Source organism: Littorina saxatilis, linkage group LG12 (genome assembly GCF_037325665.1).
Source record: "Littorina saxatilis isolate snail1 linkage group LG12, US_GU_Lsax_2.0, whole genome shotgun sequence".
NCBI classification, from domain to species: domain Eukaryota; kingdom Metazoa; phylum Mollusca; class Gastropoda; order Littorinimorpha; family Littorinidae; genus Littorina; species Littorina saxatilis.
This window is the reverse complement of record NC_090256.1, coordinates 27,548,532-27,566,203: the sequence shown is the minus strand read 5'-3', so window position 1 is coordinate 27,566,203 and position 17,672 is coordinate 27,548,532. Positions and strand designations below refer to the sequence as shown.

The following is a 17,672-nucleotide window of genomic DNA, read 5'->3' as shown; positions in this document are numbered from 1 at the left end:
ACTTCGGTATTGCATTTCAGCTTGGAAGCTTAAAAAATAATTAATGACTTCGGTCATTAAAAATCTGAAAATTGTAAAAAAAAATAACAATTTATAAAACGATCCAAATTTACGTTTATCTTATTCTCCATCATTTGCTGATTCCAAAAACATATAAATATGTTATATTCGAATTAAAAACAAGCTCTGAAAATTAAATATATAAAAATTATTATCAAAATTAAATTGTCCAAATCAATTTAAAAACACTTTCATCTTATTCCTTGTCGGTTCCTGATTCCAAAAACATATAGATATGATATGTTTGGATTAAAAACACGCTCAGAAAGTTAAAACAAAGAGAGGTACAGAAAAGCGTGCTATCCTTCTTAGCGCAACTACTACCCCGCTCTTCTTGTCAATTTCACTGCCTTTGCCATGAGCGGTGGACTGACGATGCTACGAGTATACGGTCTTGCTGAAAAATGGCATTGCGTTCAGTTTCATTCTGTGAGTTCGACAGCTACTTGGCTAAATATTGTATTTTCGCCTTACGCGACTTGTTTCTTCTTCTCTAAATATTACATAGTTGCGTTTCTTCTTCTTGACCTGACCCATAACGAGTATGCAGGTGGTTATTCATTTTTCCTGCTAGTTACTTAAGTTGGAAATTAATTGATTTTTTGCTTAGTTTAAAAATCATTTGTTGCTGTGTCTGCGTTCATTCTCAGTGTATGTGTGTGTGTGTGTGTGTGTGTGTGTGTGTGTGTGAATTATTTATTTGCTTTGAAAAGCCATATGGGTCAAAAGCCAAAAGAATACCTAAAAACCTTGACATAATGATGTGTTGCAGGTGCTCTGGCAGGACTGGGCATTGCCATGCTGCTCATCGGAGGAGGCGCGGGGGCAGGTGGAGGATTCTTTCTTTTCAGGAAAGATTCTTCGCATTACAGGTTGAATTGATGGGTTTTTTTTTAAACCAGCATTGCAACACGAATCAATGCAAAAAGAACATTGCCATATGAACATAAAAGTACTGGATAACTTGGGCAAAAAAGTTTGTTTTCGAGGACAGTCAAGTTGGTAAGTCGGTTACGTTTTTTTGGATTGAAATTTTTTTTAGATTTACACCGGTGTAACACGAGAAAATTACTCCTACGAGATTTTTACTCCGGAGTTAACATTTCGTACGAAAAAGTTACTCCCTTTACGAAAAAAGCACTCCCCCATTGCACGAGAAAATTACTCCCCAAGACAGGTGAGTTCCGAGTAAACATTTCGTTCAAAAATGTTACTCCCCTGACGAATAAATTACTTCACCCCAACACGAGCAATTTAACTTCCCATGCCAGGTGTACGAAATTTTTACTCCCTTGTCCCCTGTTAGTCTTGGTGGTGGAAGGGGTGGAAGGAGGGTAGCGCGACATTCGTGTGCGCAAGATCACTTATTTGCATTATCCCTTCGCCCGCATACTAATTTAGCGTACGAGATTTTTACTGGAAGTAAAAAAAATGGGGAGTAAAAATTTCGTGGAGGGAGTAATTTTTTCGTGCCTTGGGGAGTTCTTTTCTCGTACGAAAAGTGTACTCGGAGTAAGAATTTCGTACGAAATATTTACTCCGGAGTAAATTTTTCGTGGAGTAAACATTTCGTGTTACACCGGCGCTTGTTTTTTTTTATCGGCCGGAAATCGTGCGAGATGTGTCCCCTGCATGTCAGAGAAGAGTAACTTTCCTTGTAAAGTCAGCAAAATCGAATGTTGTCACTATTTATTTTGTATGGTTAAAAAAAAGTTTTAGAGTCGGCCGAGACAGTTTTTTTCTTGGTCTGAATGTCATGCTGCTATTCGAAGGAAGCATGTTGGCAGGAGGTGGATAACTGATATGTTTGAAAACACTGGCAATACGTAAGACAATGTGAAAGGGACGTTTACAACCCACTGAGAATTCAATAGAAAAGTCTTGGATATCTAATGACCATGCTGTCAACCGAAGGGGGTATGGGGGCAGGGTTCTTTGCTTTCCCAGAACAATTCACGTGATAAAGGTTTTAGTGATGGTGTTAAAACCACCGGCACTTCGCTAGACAATGCCAAAAGAACATTGAAACATCAGTTAAAAAGCACCGGATATTTGTTGTTGTTAATTCCTATTCCTATTCCAAGTCTTCTCATTGTTATTCTTCCGAAATGTGTATTTTTTGTCTTCTCTTCGTTCGTTGTTTTCGTTCTCCTGATTGTAACTTTTTGTGTGCATGCGCGCGCACGCGCGTGAGTGAGTTTGTATGTATGTGTGTGTGTAAGTGTGTGTGTGTGTGTGTGTGCGTGCGATCGTGTGTGTGTGTGTGTGTGTGTGTGTGTGTGTTGGTGAGTGTGGTTGTGTGAATGTGTCCGTGTGCCAGTCTGTCTGTCTTTGAAGGCATATTAATATGTGCCAGTGTGTTTGCAATTGTTATGGGAACTATGAGCTTGCAATTGACGTGCTTGTGTACATTACTTCTCCCGATTGCCTTTTAATAGTATTGCTTGTATACTAATGAATTTCTAATTTCTAGTTGCCCATGCACGTGTCATTTTGTATTCAGAAGTATTGTTAAGCGGTATGAGTTCTCGCCTACAGAAATGAACAATTTACCTGTCAAGCTAGTCAGTTTTTGGAATGGTATTAATGGACTTATTTACCGCGTTTCGTCGTTTTAATTTCTCATTTTAAAATAATAAAAAGATTGTATTGTATTGTTTTGTATTGTACATTGTATGTTACGATATTGTATTTCATTGTATCGCTTTGTTTTGTATTGTATTGTATTGCATTGCATTACATTGTACTGTATTGTATCGTATGCCTGCCGGGTTCCCATGTTGAGTGGGATTGATAATTATGCTAAACTAAATTCGTACAATTACGTTGGTGTTTGTTCAGTAATAGATCCCGCAAACAATGTCTGCTATGGCCAGAAAGCAGCCCGACTGTTCGGTGTGTGTTTAAGTGGAAGGACGCTCTTAGCCCACATAAAGCCCGGATCGACCAATCGTGATTACCTAGCTGATCTATAACGACAGGAAGATACCTTTGAATGATACCTTTTTAATGATATTTGACCTTGTTATTGCAATAAACTTAACATTTTCACAGTCTCAGTTGTGTTGGTAAATCACAATTTCGCTCGGGGTTCCAACACACACACCACACACACACACAAGCACGCACGCGCACACACACACACACACACACGCGCGCGCGCGCGCACCGCACACGCAAACACACATAGCTGCGACTGGATGTATAAGAGCAAAGGTTCATCCGACGCTCTAGATGGCATTGATGACACACAATAACAAATATCGATTGCTGTCACATTGTACAAAAATAGATTGCGATCAAAATCTCAACCATGTTCTCATTTTGATGTCTGGACTTTTTTTTTATTATTCTCTTTATTTATATAGCGCCTTATCCGAAGTTCAAAGCGCTTTATGCCGTGTGAGATGGAATTTTTTACACAATATATCACGCATTCACATCGACCAGCAAACCTCAAGCCTGTTAGGCGAATGTTCACCTTTTGCGGCCTTTATTCCAAGTCACACGGGTATTTGATGGACATTTTTATCTATGCCTATACAATTTTGCCAGGAAAGACCCTTTTGTCAATCGTGGGATCTTTAACGTGCACACCCCAATATAGTGTACACGAAGGGACCTCGGTTTAGTCCGAAAGACTAGCACTTGAACCCACCATCTAGGTTAGGAAAGGGGGGAGAAAATAGCGGCCTGACCCAGGGTCGAACACGCAACCTCTCGATTCCGAGCGCAAGTGCGTTACCACTCGGCCACCCAGTCCTTAGAGCAATAACGTGTTTTCCCCCGTGGGTACTAACCTGTAAATATTGCTCTGAAGTTTTCCATGAATAGAAATAGAAATTTTACACCTTCTCACTAAAACGGTTATTACTGTCATAAAGTTTCCTATCATCTGACACGCATGCGCAGCGAATTAGCTAGCCACGCAGTGTAAAGTTCAATGGCATTTTAATGGACATAAATAAGTCTATGTTTACATTAACAGGAACTGTCTTGTATTTTACAAGTCTTCGGGTTAATAAACCCAGGCTTTCAAATAGGATAAGGCCAAACCTCCACCAAAAATCAACATACAGACTGCTTCCTGTGCAAAGTGGTTTTACTTAGTGTGAAAGTAGACTTTTGATGTTTGGTATGTGCCGGGGGGGGGGGGGGGGGGGGGCTTATCCATGTAAACGCGTGGCCAGACCTGTTATGCTGAGAAAATCAGTTTTCAAGAGGTAGGACTTGTGCCTTTATCTATCTTTGAAACCCAGTCTAAACATGTCATATAAAGGATGATACAGATTTTTTAAAATGCTTTCTACATAAACTATAAGTAGTTGTAGTCGTTGTCTGTTGAGTGCTATACAAAAAGAAGAAGTTGTAATTCGTCTTTGCTGAGCCGAATCGTTGACACGAGAAGAACTGTGCCTTTAATCGCACGTGCTGCTCGTGCATTCAACATGCTGCTGGCACAACACAATGGTGCTCATTAAGGCGGCATAAAAGCATCTGAATCCGTTTATAACTATGATCAGGTTTCGGCCAAGGGAATTTGTTATCGTCAGATCGATACGCATGTCTTTGACCTGTTGGCCATTGGCTATGCCACAGAACGGGCCTCGGTTTCCCTCCAAAGTAGTTTTTTTGCGTCGTTTTCATTCATGTGCAGTTGAAAGGCACATTCCTTCCTAATCGTCTGATTTCTTTCTGTGCGTAGTGAGACTTTGTTGATTAATTAATGTTACATATTGGCAGCTGTGTTAATGAAGAAACTATTTCATCAAGAAATTCCCATTCTGCACAGAAAGCACAATTGCAAAGGCTTTTGAATGTTCGTATTTGTCCATGACATGTTCTTTTCCATGTACATGTAAGCCTGGCCAGATCTGCGACTGTCAGTCGAATTGTTCACATGTTTTTGAAGACAAAAGCTATCAGTGTTAGTGTGTAAAAATGTCTGGAACAGTTGACTTATTTCTGTTCGGTGGGAGGCAGTCAGCGTTTGTAAGATGGAAACTGAGCTCAGATTAGGTGTGGTCGTTTCTAATCTGACTGCACATTTAGTTGTATCAAAGTTATTGTCACATTTTCATACTGCCGCGACTAAGGGTGGAAGTAACACCAGGGATGCAGTCGGCCAACGCAAAACTTCTGTCAAGTCACCAAAAACTTGGCCCTTAATATTTCGGCAGATCTGTCGAACCTCATTAACGGCGTGGGAAACGGGACGCAAAAGAAAGCTTCACATTTCAGAAAACTGGAGAACAAAATAATCCTAGCAACATTCCTGAACGGGGAACGGTTTCGGTATTTTTCCGAAACAGTTTCGCGCATACTCCGGTGACGTCAAAGAAAACGTCCTCAAAGTGCTTGCAATTGCACTACCGCAAAAAGTCAAATGCCCCTGCCTTTGCTAACAATGTAGCGCCACCAGCGCAGGAGTCTCTAACACATTCACACATCGACTAACTAAGCAAACAAGTTATCATTTGAAACTGAAGACTTTTTCGAAAATTCATTTGGTTCAGGTTCAAAGATTCACCAAAACGTACTACAAAAACACATCTTTTAGTCCCTATATATATATGCACCTACTGACCTAGTAAGAAGAAACTATGAGCAAACTTTTAAACGTCATATAAAGGAGCGAGTCTTTGAACGTTTCACTCGTTAACACGTTTCATGGGCTGTCAGCTTTAATAGATCTTGTCCATGACGAAACACAAAAATAACAACAACAAAACTGTAAAAATATGGTTCTCTCGCTCATGTTCAAATAATCTCGTCATTCTGAAGGGTTTTATGTTTGTTTCCATAAAAACACACTGGTGCGCAAAAGTGGTCGTTCGCACGAGTTCATCTCCTGCACGTCCGCATACACGCATGTATTTACGTACGTACGTACGCCCGCACACCTACGTACACAAAAACACCTACACACACGCACACATGCGCGCATCCCTCCCTCTCTCGCCCTCCCTCTTCTCTGGGTGTAACCTGTGACGTCTTGAACAATAAAACCTTCATGCCATGCGTCACAGACCTTCTTCTCGTTGCCCACTCTAAAAATTGGTGCTGTATGTCTGCCACCAGTTACGTTTTAGAAATGATTTCATTTCCAAATCTAACTACGCATAGGAAACAGTCAGGATGTTGATGTGTCCTTCTTATTATTATTCTTCAGCGTTCAAGAATGTTCTAGTTACGTGTGAGCTCGTTTGCCCATGTTTGGGTTCCCTAAACATAGTCAGCTTCACTCCGCTTTTGTTGGGTAGGCATGGTGGGTATTTTCGTGTTTCCATAACCCACCGAACTCCGACATGGATTACAGAATCTTTTCCGTGCGCACTTGGTCTTGTGCTTGTGTGTATACACGAAGGGAGTTAAGTCACTAACAGGTCTGCACATAAGTTGACCTGGGAGATCTCGGAAAAATCTCCACTCTTAACCCACCAGGCGGCAGCGACCAGGATTCGAACTCACGACCTCCCGATTAGGAGGCCGACGTCTCACCACCACGCCATTGCGCCCGTCGTTGATGTGTCCAAAACTGACAGGGATCACCTTACCCCAGGTTTAAAAAAAACAAAAAACAAAAAAAAAACCAAGAAGGGCAAAGCCCATACGACTCACATGCTTGACCTTGACCTTTACATGACCTTGAGCTTCAGCTAAACCTAGCAATGACATCATACACTAAGAACTGCTTTACACATTTTTCCTACCAAAATACATGTGACCTTGACCCAAGGTCAAGGTCATCCAAGGTCATGCAACACAAAGCTGTTAATTCAAGACATAGGAAGTACAACTCATAACTCATAACTCATAACATTTTATTGATCCAACAAAGGAAATTAAATTGGTCATCAGCACATATAGGTCATTAATTAATAATTATAAAAGAATAAGAGAAGAAAATTCATAAAACCCACGATAACAAAAAAATATCTAAAGTAATATATGTACAACTACAATACCCTTTTTACTTGCACACTTGACAATGGTGCTTATTGGCTCTTTCTACCATGAGATATGGTCACTTTTAGTGGTTCACTACCTTATTTTGGTCACATTTCATAAGGGTCAAAGTGACCTTGACCTTGATCATATGTGACCAAATGTGTCTCATGATGAAAGCATAACATGTGCCCCACATAATTTTTAAGTTTGAAACAGTTATCTTCCATAGTTCAGGGTCAAGGTCACTTCAAAATATGTATACAATCCAACTTTGAAGAGCTCCTGTGACCTTGACCTTGAAGCAAGGTAAACCAAACTGGTATCAAAAGATGGGGCTTACTTTGCCCTATATATCATATATAGGTGAGGTATTAAATCTCAAAAACTTCAGAGAAAATGGGAAAAATAGCTGTTTTTTAGACAACATTTATGGCCCCTGCGACCTTGACCTTGAAGCAAGGTCAAGATGCTATGTATGTTTTTTGGGGCCTTGTCATCATACACCATCTTGCCAAATTTGGTACTGATAGACTGAATAGTGTCCAAGAAATATCCAACGTTAAAGTTTTCCGGACGGACGCCGGGACGGACGGACGGACGGACGACTCGGGTGAGTACATAGACTCACTTTTGCTTCGCATGTGAGTCAAAAAAAAAAAGCGGTGCAGAAGTGAGATACAGGAGAAGGCCGGGCTGTTTTCGCGGAAAGGACTTAGCCTGTAAGAAACAGTCCAAAAGGCTCATCTCAGATTGAAATCGTCATTAACCGATTTTCTTCTTCGTTCATGGTCTGATACACCAACGTTTTTTTCACGTGTATGACCGTTTCTACCCCGCCATTTAGGCAGCCATTATGTGCCGTGCGCACTTGGTCTTGTGATTGCGTGTACACACGAATGGGGATAATTTAAGGCACTAGCAGGTCTGCACATAGTGACATAAGTTGACCTTGCAGATCGGACCAATCTCCACCCTTAACCCACCAGGCGCGGCCGGGATTTGAACCCATGACGTCGAATGACACCCGGCTTGACCCGAACAGATGAAAGCGAACTGGATCTAAGAGCGTGACAGGTAACGATCATCAGCTGATGGGAATCTCGGCTCATGGTTCTCAGAGGTTCCTTTTATACTGCCAACCAACCATTTTCATTTTTCATTTTTCATTTTTTTTCAGAGAGACGACCCACTGCCTTTGCAGTATGTGTGGATGCAGGTGTGTGTGTGTATACATCGATTCAGAGAAAACTACTGGACCGATCTTCATGAAATTTCACATGAGAGTTCCTGGGTATAATATCCTAAATTTTTTTTTTTTATTTTTTTTTTTTAGAAATGTCTTTGATGACGTCATATCTGGCTTTTTGTGAAAGTTGAGGCCGCATTGTCACGCCCTCATTTTTCAATCAAATTAATTGAAATTTTGGTCAAGCAATTTTCGACGAAGTCCGGACTATGGGATTGAATTTCAGCTAGGCAGCGTAAAAATTAGTCAATTAGTTTGCTCATTAAAGTTGTCATTAAAATCAAATTTTCACTAACCGATTTTAAAAGGATTGCATCCTATTCCTCAAATTCTCCTGATTTCAAAAACATACCCATATGTCATGTTCACTATAAAAATGTGCTCAGAAAGAATTAAGAAAATAAGAAAATATGAACTGCCTCCGCGCGCTATGCCACTATATAGGGTGACCCATGTTGATCCATGTTGACAGCCACTATACAGGGTCACCCATGTTGACTGCGACTATACAGGGTGACCCATGTTGACTGCCACTATATAGGGTGACCCATGTTCTGACTGCCACTATATAGGGTGACCCTTGTTGACAGCCACTTTACAGGGTGACCCATGTTGACTGCGACTATACAGGGTGACCCATGTTGACTGCCACTATATAAGGTGACCCATGTTGACTGCCACTATATGCGTTCCTGTGAAGCTTACTACAAAACATGTTATGGGGCAGGGTTGACTATGGTGAGAGTAGGGATATAGTTTGTTTGTTTGTTTGTTTGCTTAACGCCCAGCCGACCACGAAGGGCCATATCAGGGCGGTGCTGCTTTGACATATAACGTGCGCCACACACAAGACAGAAGTCGCAGCACTGGCTTCATGTCTCACCCAGTCACATTATTCTGACACCGGACCAACCAGTCCTAGCACTAACCCCATAATGCCAGACGCCAGGCGGAGCAGCCACTAGATTGCCAATTTTAAAGTCTTAGGTATGACCCGGCCGGGGTTCGAACCCACGACCTCCCGATCACGGGGCGGACACCTTACCACTAGGCCAACCGTGCCGGTCACATTAAGTTGTAATATATAGCAATACATGTACACACAATAAAAAAGTACATATCTTAAAAGTCAGGTATGTCGACCTAATATTCCTCTCAAAACAAATACCTCATAGACACCCTAACAACAACAAAATCAGTTCAAACAAACTGTTTAAATATTTGATGTCTTTCATGGAAAGTTTTAAAATTAAAGTTCTGCAGTCAAAACTATTACGTAGCTATTTGAATGCGTAAACATGTGGTGCTTCAATAACAACCAAGCATCTACACACATCTTTTTAATGTTTTACCCCGTGTGCATTAGATTAATTGGGTAACATCATTTCAGCACCACCCATGTGGGGTATTTTTCAATTCATACAGCGTGTCTCAAAATATGCTTCTGCAAATAACAGAGATGTGTAGACGTGCCGCCTCAAACTTCCAGATCACCAAAATTATGCATCCCAGAAGATAATTTTTAGTAAGAATTACATGAATTGTTGTTTGAAAAATGTCAAATTACAGAAACTAAACAGGCTTTTTCGGACAAGTCCGAGTGATAGATAACATACAAGGGAGACTTAAACCCTCCAGCCCAAAAGAAACGACACCCACTCAAAACTTCCTCCTATATGAGTCAACTTTCTTTCTTTATTTGGTGTTTAACGTCGTTTTCAAATACTGTATGAGTCAACATGTGTTGCTTAAAATTCATAAAATGTGAACCCTGAATCACACTCAATGCCTACATTTATTTTCTCTCGTGTATGTGTTAACATATGTTGCTTCAACGTGAAAGAGAGTGCGAATCTAGAATCACACACTGTACATGCATGCCTTTTCTCTCCTGTATGAGTCAACATGTGTCGCTTCAAAGTACTAGCCTCTGTGAACTTAGCATCACACTCAGTACATGAATGTTTTTTCTCTCCTGTATGTATTAACATATGTTGCTTCAACGTGGAAGAGTGTGCGTATCTAGAATCACACACTGTACATGCATACCTTTTCTCACCTGTATGAGTCAACATGTGTCGCTTCAAAGTACCAGCCTCTGTGAACTTAGCATCACACTCAGTACATGCATGTTTTTTCTCTCCTGTATGTCTCAACATGTGTTGCTTCAAATGACCAGACTGTGAAAACCTAGCATCACACTCTGTACATGCATGTTTTCTCTCTCCGGTATGGGTTAACACGTGTCGCTTCAAATTACCATACCTTGTAAACTTAGCATCACACTCTGTACATGCATGCGTTTTCTCACCTGTATGAGTCAACATGTGTCGCTTCAAAGTACCAGATTGTGAAAACTTAGCATCACACTCTGTACATGCATGTTTTTTCTCTCCTGTATGTCTCAACATGTGTTGCTTCAAATGACCAGACTGTGAAAACTTAGCATCACACACTGTACATGCATGCTTTCTCTCTCCTGTATGTGTTAACAAGCTGACTGCAGTCTGTGTTTCTGGTGTCTGTATCTCTTGTTTCAGCCATGTATCCCTGTGAGTGTTGACTGCAGTTTGTGTTTTTGGTGTCTTTATCCCTTGTTTCAGCAATGTATCAATGTGAGTGTTGACTGCAGTCTGTGTTTCTGGTGTCTGTATCTCTTGTTTCAGCCAGGTATCACTGTGAGTGCTGACAGCAGTCTGTGTTTCTGGTGTCTGTATCTCTTGTTTCAGCCAGGTATCACTGTGAATGTTGACAGCAGTCTGTGTTTCTGGTGTCTGTATCTCTTGTTTCAGCCAGGTATCACTGTGAGTGCTGACAGCAGTCTGTGTTTCTGGTGTCTGTATCTCTTGTTTCAGCCAGGTATCACTGTGAATGTTGACAGCAGTCTGTGTTTCTGGTGTCTGTATCTCTTGTTTCAGCCAGGTATCACTGTGAGTGCTGACTGCAGTCTGTGTTTCTGGTGTCTGTATCTCTTGTTTCAGCCAGGTATCACTGTGAGTGCTGACAGCAGTCTGTGTTTCTGGTGTCTGTATCTCTTGTTTCAGCCAGGTATCACTGTGAGTGCTGACAGCAGTCTGTGTTTCTGGTGTCTGTATCTCTTGTTTCAGCCAGGTATCACTGTGAATGTTGACAGCAGTCTGTGTTTCTGGTGTCTGTATCTCTTGTTTCAGCCAGGTATCACTGTGAGTGCTGACTGCAGTCTGTGTTTCTGGTGTCTGTATCTCTTGTTTCAGCCAGGTATCACCGTGAGTGCTGACAGCAGTCTGTGTTTCTGGTGTCTGTATCTCTTGTTTCAGCCAGGTATCACTGTGAGTGCTGACTGCAGTCTGTGTTTCTGGTGTCTGTATCTCTTGTTTCAGCCAGGTATCACCGTGAGTACTGACTGCAGCTTGTCCTTCCAATGTCTGCACTGTAGGCATGGTAGCAGTGTTCTCTTGGACCACAACCTCCATGACAGGCACTGACAAAAAGCAAGACTCTTACATCAAGGTGCTGAACATAATCCATGATTAATCATATACATAAACTTTGCAATGCGTTTGACATTACTTATCTGCAGGTAGAAGTGTGTGTGTGTGTGTGTGTGTGTGTGTGTGTGTGTGTGTGTGTGTGTGTGTGTGTGTGTGTGTGTGTGTACATTTCTAAGAAGTGAACACAGATTACTTCAGAAAAGCTCAGAAAAAGCGCATTCCACTTATTTCTGTTTAACATTCACTGTGCTTACTGGGTGATGGATGACACAAAGTCTGTCAAAAGTCTCTGTATCTTTCAAACAAATACTAGTTTTTGATTGAGACTTTATGTAATCCTCAAACACCACAGAACCATTCTATTAACGTGTTTTTTTTTTAAAGAATCATCTTTGTTAACAAACTAACTTAAAGGCACAGTCAGCTTCTCGTAAACCATCACAGACACTGTCAGGCTTTTACACACAGTACAAACGCCCTTTCGTTTAAACACTCATCGCTTGAGAACATCCTAGGTGCCCTCCGTAAAGAGCGAGCAATTTTCAAAGAATTCATTTTTGCGTGGTCAAGCCGGATTGTCTGTACAGACAATCGGACGCCTCGTTTTGGCGCTAGACCTAACTTTTAAAATCTCAATAATAAATTGACAGCTTGTTACACAAACATTCTTAAATCATAAAAGAATTCTTTTTTCACTGTGACAGCGCGACCAGTCACCAATTTTAAAGTATAGCTATTGTCATTGTCCAGTTTAGTCTTTGTTGCCGATCAGTTTGTGTTTTGTGCCTTGTGTACGTTTTGCCGATCGCTTTATGTTTGTGTAATGTCATTATCTGTTCTAAGTTAAACTTAAATATGCACATGTCCAGCCACCTGTTGATCGTAAACAACCTTATAGCTGTCTGTGTCTTTCCACTTGAAGCAAGTCTTTGTTCTCTTTGATGTCCCTTACACACACCCCCACCCCCCCCCCCCCCCCCCCCTCTTCTTGTCTGCAACCAATGAAACGGGGTATCATCTAAGATTAAGAATGTTGTGTTACTAAGAGTTACTAAGAATTTGATTGGATGTTTGTTATTCTATCTAAAGTTGGATTATGTGTGTACATTTTAGAGTGTAAAAGAGAACTTTGAGAGACACAGAAGAGAGAGGACGTGAGTTGTTGTGAGATCCACTAACTGACAAGATGTAGTCAACTTTGTATTGTGGATTGTTGCCACCCGGCTTTGGTCGGGTAGGCGAAGTGGAGAGAGACACAGGAATAAAGTTTGCCATGCCAGTATTCTGCTGTTGCCACATTGTCATCTGTTGAGTCCGTGTGTGCGAGTTCAAAGTGAGTACAATACAATTCAAAGTTTTGAAAGTTAGAAAAAAGAAAAGCCCGGAAGCAGGGTCACGCAAAATGTGTTTCGCGTAGCAGACGAATGTTCTGCATAGCGCCAGTTCCTTTGAACGGTCAACCGCCACCGCTCAGTTCGTGTGACTCGCAGCCGTTTGTTGCGTTTTAGATTCAGAGGAACACAATAACGTGCTATTGCAGATAAGCTTACAGCGAGTCGCATTGAAATCAAGAACTGACGACTTAATTGTGAAAAAAAGGAAAGTGGATCACACGGGTTCACAATGGCTCCGAGGTAAGATAAACCACGCAAAAATAAATTCTTTGAAAATTGCTCGCTCTTTACGGAGGGCACCTAGGATGTTCTCAAGCGAAGAGTGTTTAAATGAAAGGGTGTTTGTATTGTGTGTAAATTAGCCTGACAGTGTCTGTGATGGTTTACGGGAAGCTGACTGTGCCTTTTACGATGACGTAACTTGAAGTACACAGTCTGGTTGTTGGGGGTCGTGGACGACGGCTATGGAATTAAACACGGAATTTTATTGTGTTTATCCCTATTCGGATGGTGTGGGTCAAGCACGATCTATACTCTCCAAAGAGGTGGGAAAACGTTTTCCCTATTTGGATCGTGGTGGCCATGTATAATCAATATATACTTTTTACGTTGAATTCTTTAGAACGTATGGGTCAAACTCGACCCACATCATCCAGACTGTGTTGTCCAAAGTGTGATCCGCTGAAGGTGAACTATTATTCACACTCCCTGGTGGACATCTGTTAGGATATCAAGTATGTACAGTCTGTTGGGTTGTAGAGTTGTAAAATCTGTTGCGTTATGAAGTTAATTCAGCCTGTTAGGTCAGCAGGTAAATTTAGTCTGTTGAGTTATTAATGCATAAGGCAAATCCAGTCTGTTGGGTTATCAGGTTAAAATTCAAATGAAGAAAATCAGAACAGAGGATGGCAATCAGTACCTAATGTTCAAATTGAACATTAAATACTGTCTGTCCTCTTCTTTTCTGAGCTTCATTCTCTTTCTCTCTCTGTCATCCATTCTGTTTTATGTATTCTATGTGCTGAAGAAGAGTTACATGTCTCTCTCTGTCATCCCTTCTGTTTTATGTATTTTATGTGCTGAAGAAGAGTTACATGTCTCTCTCTGTCATCCCTTCTGTTTTATGTATTTTATGTGCTGAAGAAGAGTTACATGTCTCTCTCTGTCATCCATTCTGTTTTATGTATTCTACATGCTGACGAAGAGTTACATGTCTCTCTCTGTCATCCCTTCTGTTTTATGTATTTTACGTGCTGAAGAAGAGTTACATGTCTCTCTCTGTCATCCCTTCTGTTTTATGTATTTTATGTGCTAAAGAAGAGTTACATGTCTCTCTCTGTCATCCCTTCTGTTGTATGTATTTTACATGCTGAAGAAGAGTTAAATGTCTCTCTCTGTCATCCATTCTGTTTTATGTATTTTACGTGCTGACGAAGAGTTACATGGATCTCTCTCTGTCATCCATTCTGTTTTATGTATTTTATGTGCTGACGAAGAGTTACATGTCTCTCTCTGTCATCCCTTCTGTTTTATGTATTTTACGTGTTGAAGAGTTACATGTCTCTCTCTGTCATCCATTCTGTTTTATGTATTTTACGTGCTGACGAAGAGTTACATGTCTCTCTCTGTCATCCCTTCTGTTTTATGTATTTTACGTGCTGAAGAAGAGTTACATGTCTCTCTCTGTCATCCATTCTGTTTTATGTATTTTATGTGCTGAAGAAGAGAACATGTCAAAACCGGCCCACTGTGAAGTTGTTTGTGTTGCTTTATTCTGGTGAATACATTTTTCTTGGTATCTTGTCCAAGAAATTGATAATTTTCCATTTTATGGCCCAAGCACGACCTCACAATGACCTCAGCATTTGATTTTAACCAGACCTGTATCATGATGGGAAATGGTCATCCAACCCTAGAAGCCAGTAAAGTTACAAAGCTCTTGGTTTAAACATCTGAGAAAAAATCTCAAAGTAAATTTTAATTAACTGAACGAACCAGACTTGCAGTTTAGAAACCTTCAAACCCAAAATGTGTGCAACATTTCAAAGCTCTAGCTGCAAAACCATGAGAAATGTAACCTCAATGTTCAGATCTTTGTTGACAGACGGACGGATGAACAAACTGGCATTGCTTATTGCAAAGACTCACTGAATACTCAGGTGAGTAAAATAAAGCAAGCATCTTGCAAAAAATGATTTTTTTTTTCACATCTGGTGTATTTTATTGGCCTTACCGTATTGAAGTGTTTCAATCCTTAAATAACACTGCGGCATGTCTTCAGCCACATCAATCTCTATCTTGACGTCTGACACAACGCCTGTGTCTCCTTCCTCCATGCTGTTACGAGCAGCCCCGACCCCTGACTGTTCACTGTTAAGGGTGTTGATGATAACCGACTGTTCAGACCCCTGACACTCCCTGACTGTTCACTGTTCAAGGCACTGCTCTGACAAAACAAAAAACAAAAACAAAACTGTCAGATTCAACATTTAATAGCAAAGCAGGTAAGGCCTAAAAAAAAAATAGGTGTGGTTACGGTAACCCGACCTACCCTATTTTTGGGGGCCGACCCTATAACTTTTTATTACATTTGTCAAAAAAATACCCAAAACAACAAGTAAACGAGTGCAGAAAACGCAATGAAAGCGAAAGCGCCCGAGTCGCACACTTATTTCCCTGTCAAGTAGGTTTAATTTGTACACATTAGGAAAAAAAGTTAAAAAAAAAAAAAAAGTGATTGCCTACCTTCCTACCCTATTTTTTTTGGCTATGTTACCGTAACCATACCTATTATTTTTTTTGGCCTAAAGGTATTTCAGTATATTGTTATTCTGCAATGGTGCAGCAAGGGCAGAGTTTACCATGACAAGCTGGGTCACTGCAATGTTGCTTTTCCGTAAAAATTAAAGGAGTAGACTTATCTGAGTGAGAAAGTCATGTAAGTTTCTTGCAATTGAAGGAAATTTGTGTTAAAATTTGATACCTCCAAAAACCATGTAAACAAAAGGCATCTGTCCAGTTCATTCCGTGACTTCAAAGTATATCTAACATAATTTTGTATGCACTGGCTATACGCACTCCGAGTGTATACACAATTCTGCACAGAGACGGCCTCTTTTACCAAAGGCAATTTTAAGTGCCATAAACCCGTTCTCTTGTACAGTGAATATTTATGGTACAAATGCAGATACGTTCTATGATTTTTCAGAAGACAGAAAATATGTTCGCCATTGCCGAAAAAGCCAGGAACACTACCCTAAGATATCACTAATGCGGAAACACACAGTGAAATCACGCAAGATCTACTTTCACTTTTTGCCTGACCAGAATCTACGAAGAAGGTGATGTCACTCGCATAGCAATATGTCATTACATCGATGACGCCAAACTTTTGCATCATGCATAGATTTGTTTACCAGTTTTGGAAGCAGTGGCTGCCCTATACGCTGGCTCAGAACAAGACAAAGTTTTGTGGCATTCTTCATTTACCTATAATGCTTGTAAAAATTGATCATCAGGAATCAAAGAAAGCCAACAAGGTAATTTACCTGAGCTGACAGCTTGATTACTTCCGGACATCTCCGTCAGTACTCGGAAATTCGGAGTGTTACCTGTTACATCGATAAAAAAAAAAACACATTTCCCCACCTCAAATTTTTATTTTTATTATCGTTTTGCACTCTTGGGACTTGACATATCACTAAACTGTGAAGACTGTAATGGTGCACGATATAGAAAGCAGAAAATCATATTCTCAAACAATTCAATTCGTCGTTTTCACCACAAATTTAGCACTGTCGTGACTGTGGAAGGCGAAAACGTGTGCACCTTAATTTGAGTTCTACCTTCCAACTTTCATTCGTGATGAACTGTCTCCTCACCCAGCTTCACATAACCTTTGTATCCGTCTTTTCCCAACCCCACTAAATTGACCATGCCCTGACCCCATGTTTTGGCAATTTTTGGGGACGAAGGCTAGAGTTATCTGTACTTGCCTTGGTCCTTGCTACAAAAGCAGGTTCGGCAAAATTGGAGGCTTAAATTGCAATGGATTCTGAGCTTTGAATTGACAACGCTCAAGTTTAACATTACCCTTATTTCTTGAATTTGCCGGGGAAGCATTCAGCATGGAGATCATTTTGGCAGAAGCCAGGCTGACGTCCTACCAAAAGCCGGATGCAAACCATACATTCGAGGGTAGTTCCGTCGCCATTAGAGCTGAGATTCAGGGGACTGTACTCTCCGTCAACTTTTAAGAAGTGCGTCCTAGAGTTCAGTACCTTTTGCTGTGCACAGGCGCCTGCAATATGTCAGCTGCTGTCAGCGTTTGTAAACAAGGGCAGCCAGCAGACCTCAGGAAATGTTGTGTTGTCTCCTAAACCGGAGAATAATTGTGTCTCTCATAGAAAATGTTTACAGACGTGACATCAATAAAATCATAACCTGTGAACAGGCAAAATACAGGCATTGCAACCTGCAGATAACCAAACTGCATAATGAGTTCTCCCTTCCAGGGGAATTCCCATCGCACATGTATACGTACCTGGTGGA

The 17,672-nt window shown here is 40.8% G+C and overlaps 2 protein-coding genes across 4 annotated transcripts in view; one reads left to right on the top strand and one right to left on the bottom strand.

Annotated features, from left to right (window-relative positions):
* The window catches only part of LOC138981647 (uncharacterized), a 42,983-nt gene extending 39,867 nt beyond the window's left edge, over positions 1 to 3,116 (top strand). Inside the window, exon 14 of the mRNA XM_070354642.1 lies at positions 833 to 3,116. Within this exon, the coding sequence (XP_070210743.1) occupies positions 833 to 942 (110 nt within the window). The 3' untranslated portion in view covers positions 943 to 3,116. The remainder of the gene's footprint in view (positions 1 to 832) is intronic.
* Positions 3,117 to 3,227: 111 nt separating this feature from the next.
* Positions 3,228 to 17,364, bottom strand: LOC138981646 (zinc finger protein 583-like). 3 transcript variants are annotated; one of them, XM_070354638.1, is made up of 3 exons: positions 17,214 to 17,364; positions 15,355 to 15,567; positions 3,228 to 11,717 (listed from the first exon to the last, which is right to left on the bottom strand). In XM_070354638.1, the coding sequence occupies exons 2-3, from the start codon at positions 15,455 to 15,457 to the stop codon at positions 10,006 to 10,008; spliced, it is 1,815 nt and encodes a 604-aa protein (XP_070210739.1). In that variant the 5' UTR covers positions 15,458 to 15,567; positions 17,214 to 17,364; the 3' UTR covers positions 3,228 to 10,005. The 3 variants fall into 3 exon arrangements, with proteins under 3 accessions (XP_070210739.1, XP_070210741.1, XP_070210740.1); XM_070354640.1 differs by having other exon boundaries at positions 15,355 to 15,562; positions 17,214 to 17,357; XM_070354639.1 differs by lacking the exon at positions 17,214 to 17,364 and adding an exon at positions 16,670 to 16,980.
* Positions 17,365 to 17,672: the final 308 nt, after the last annotated feature.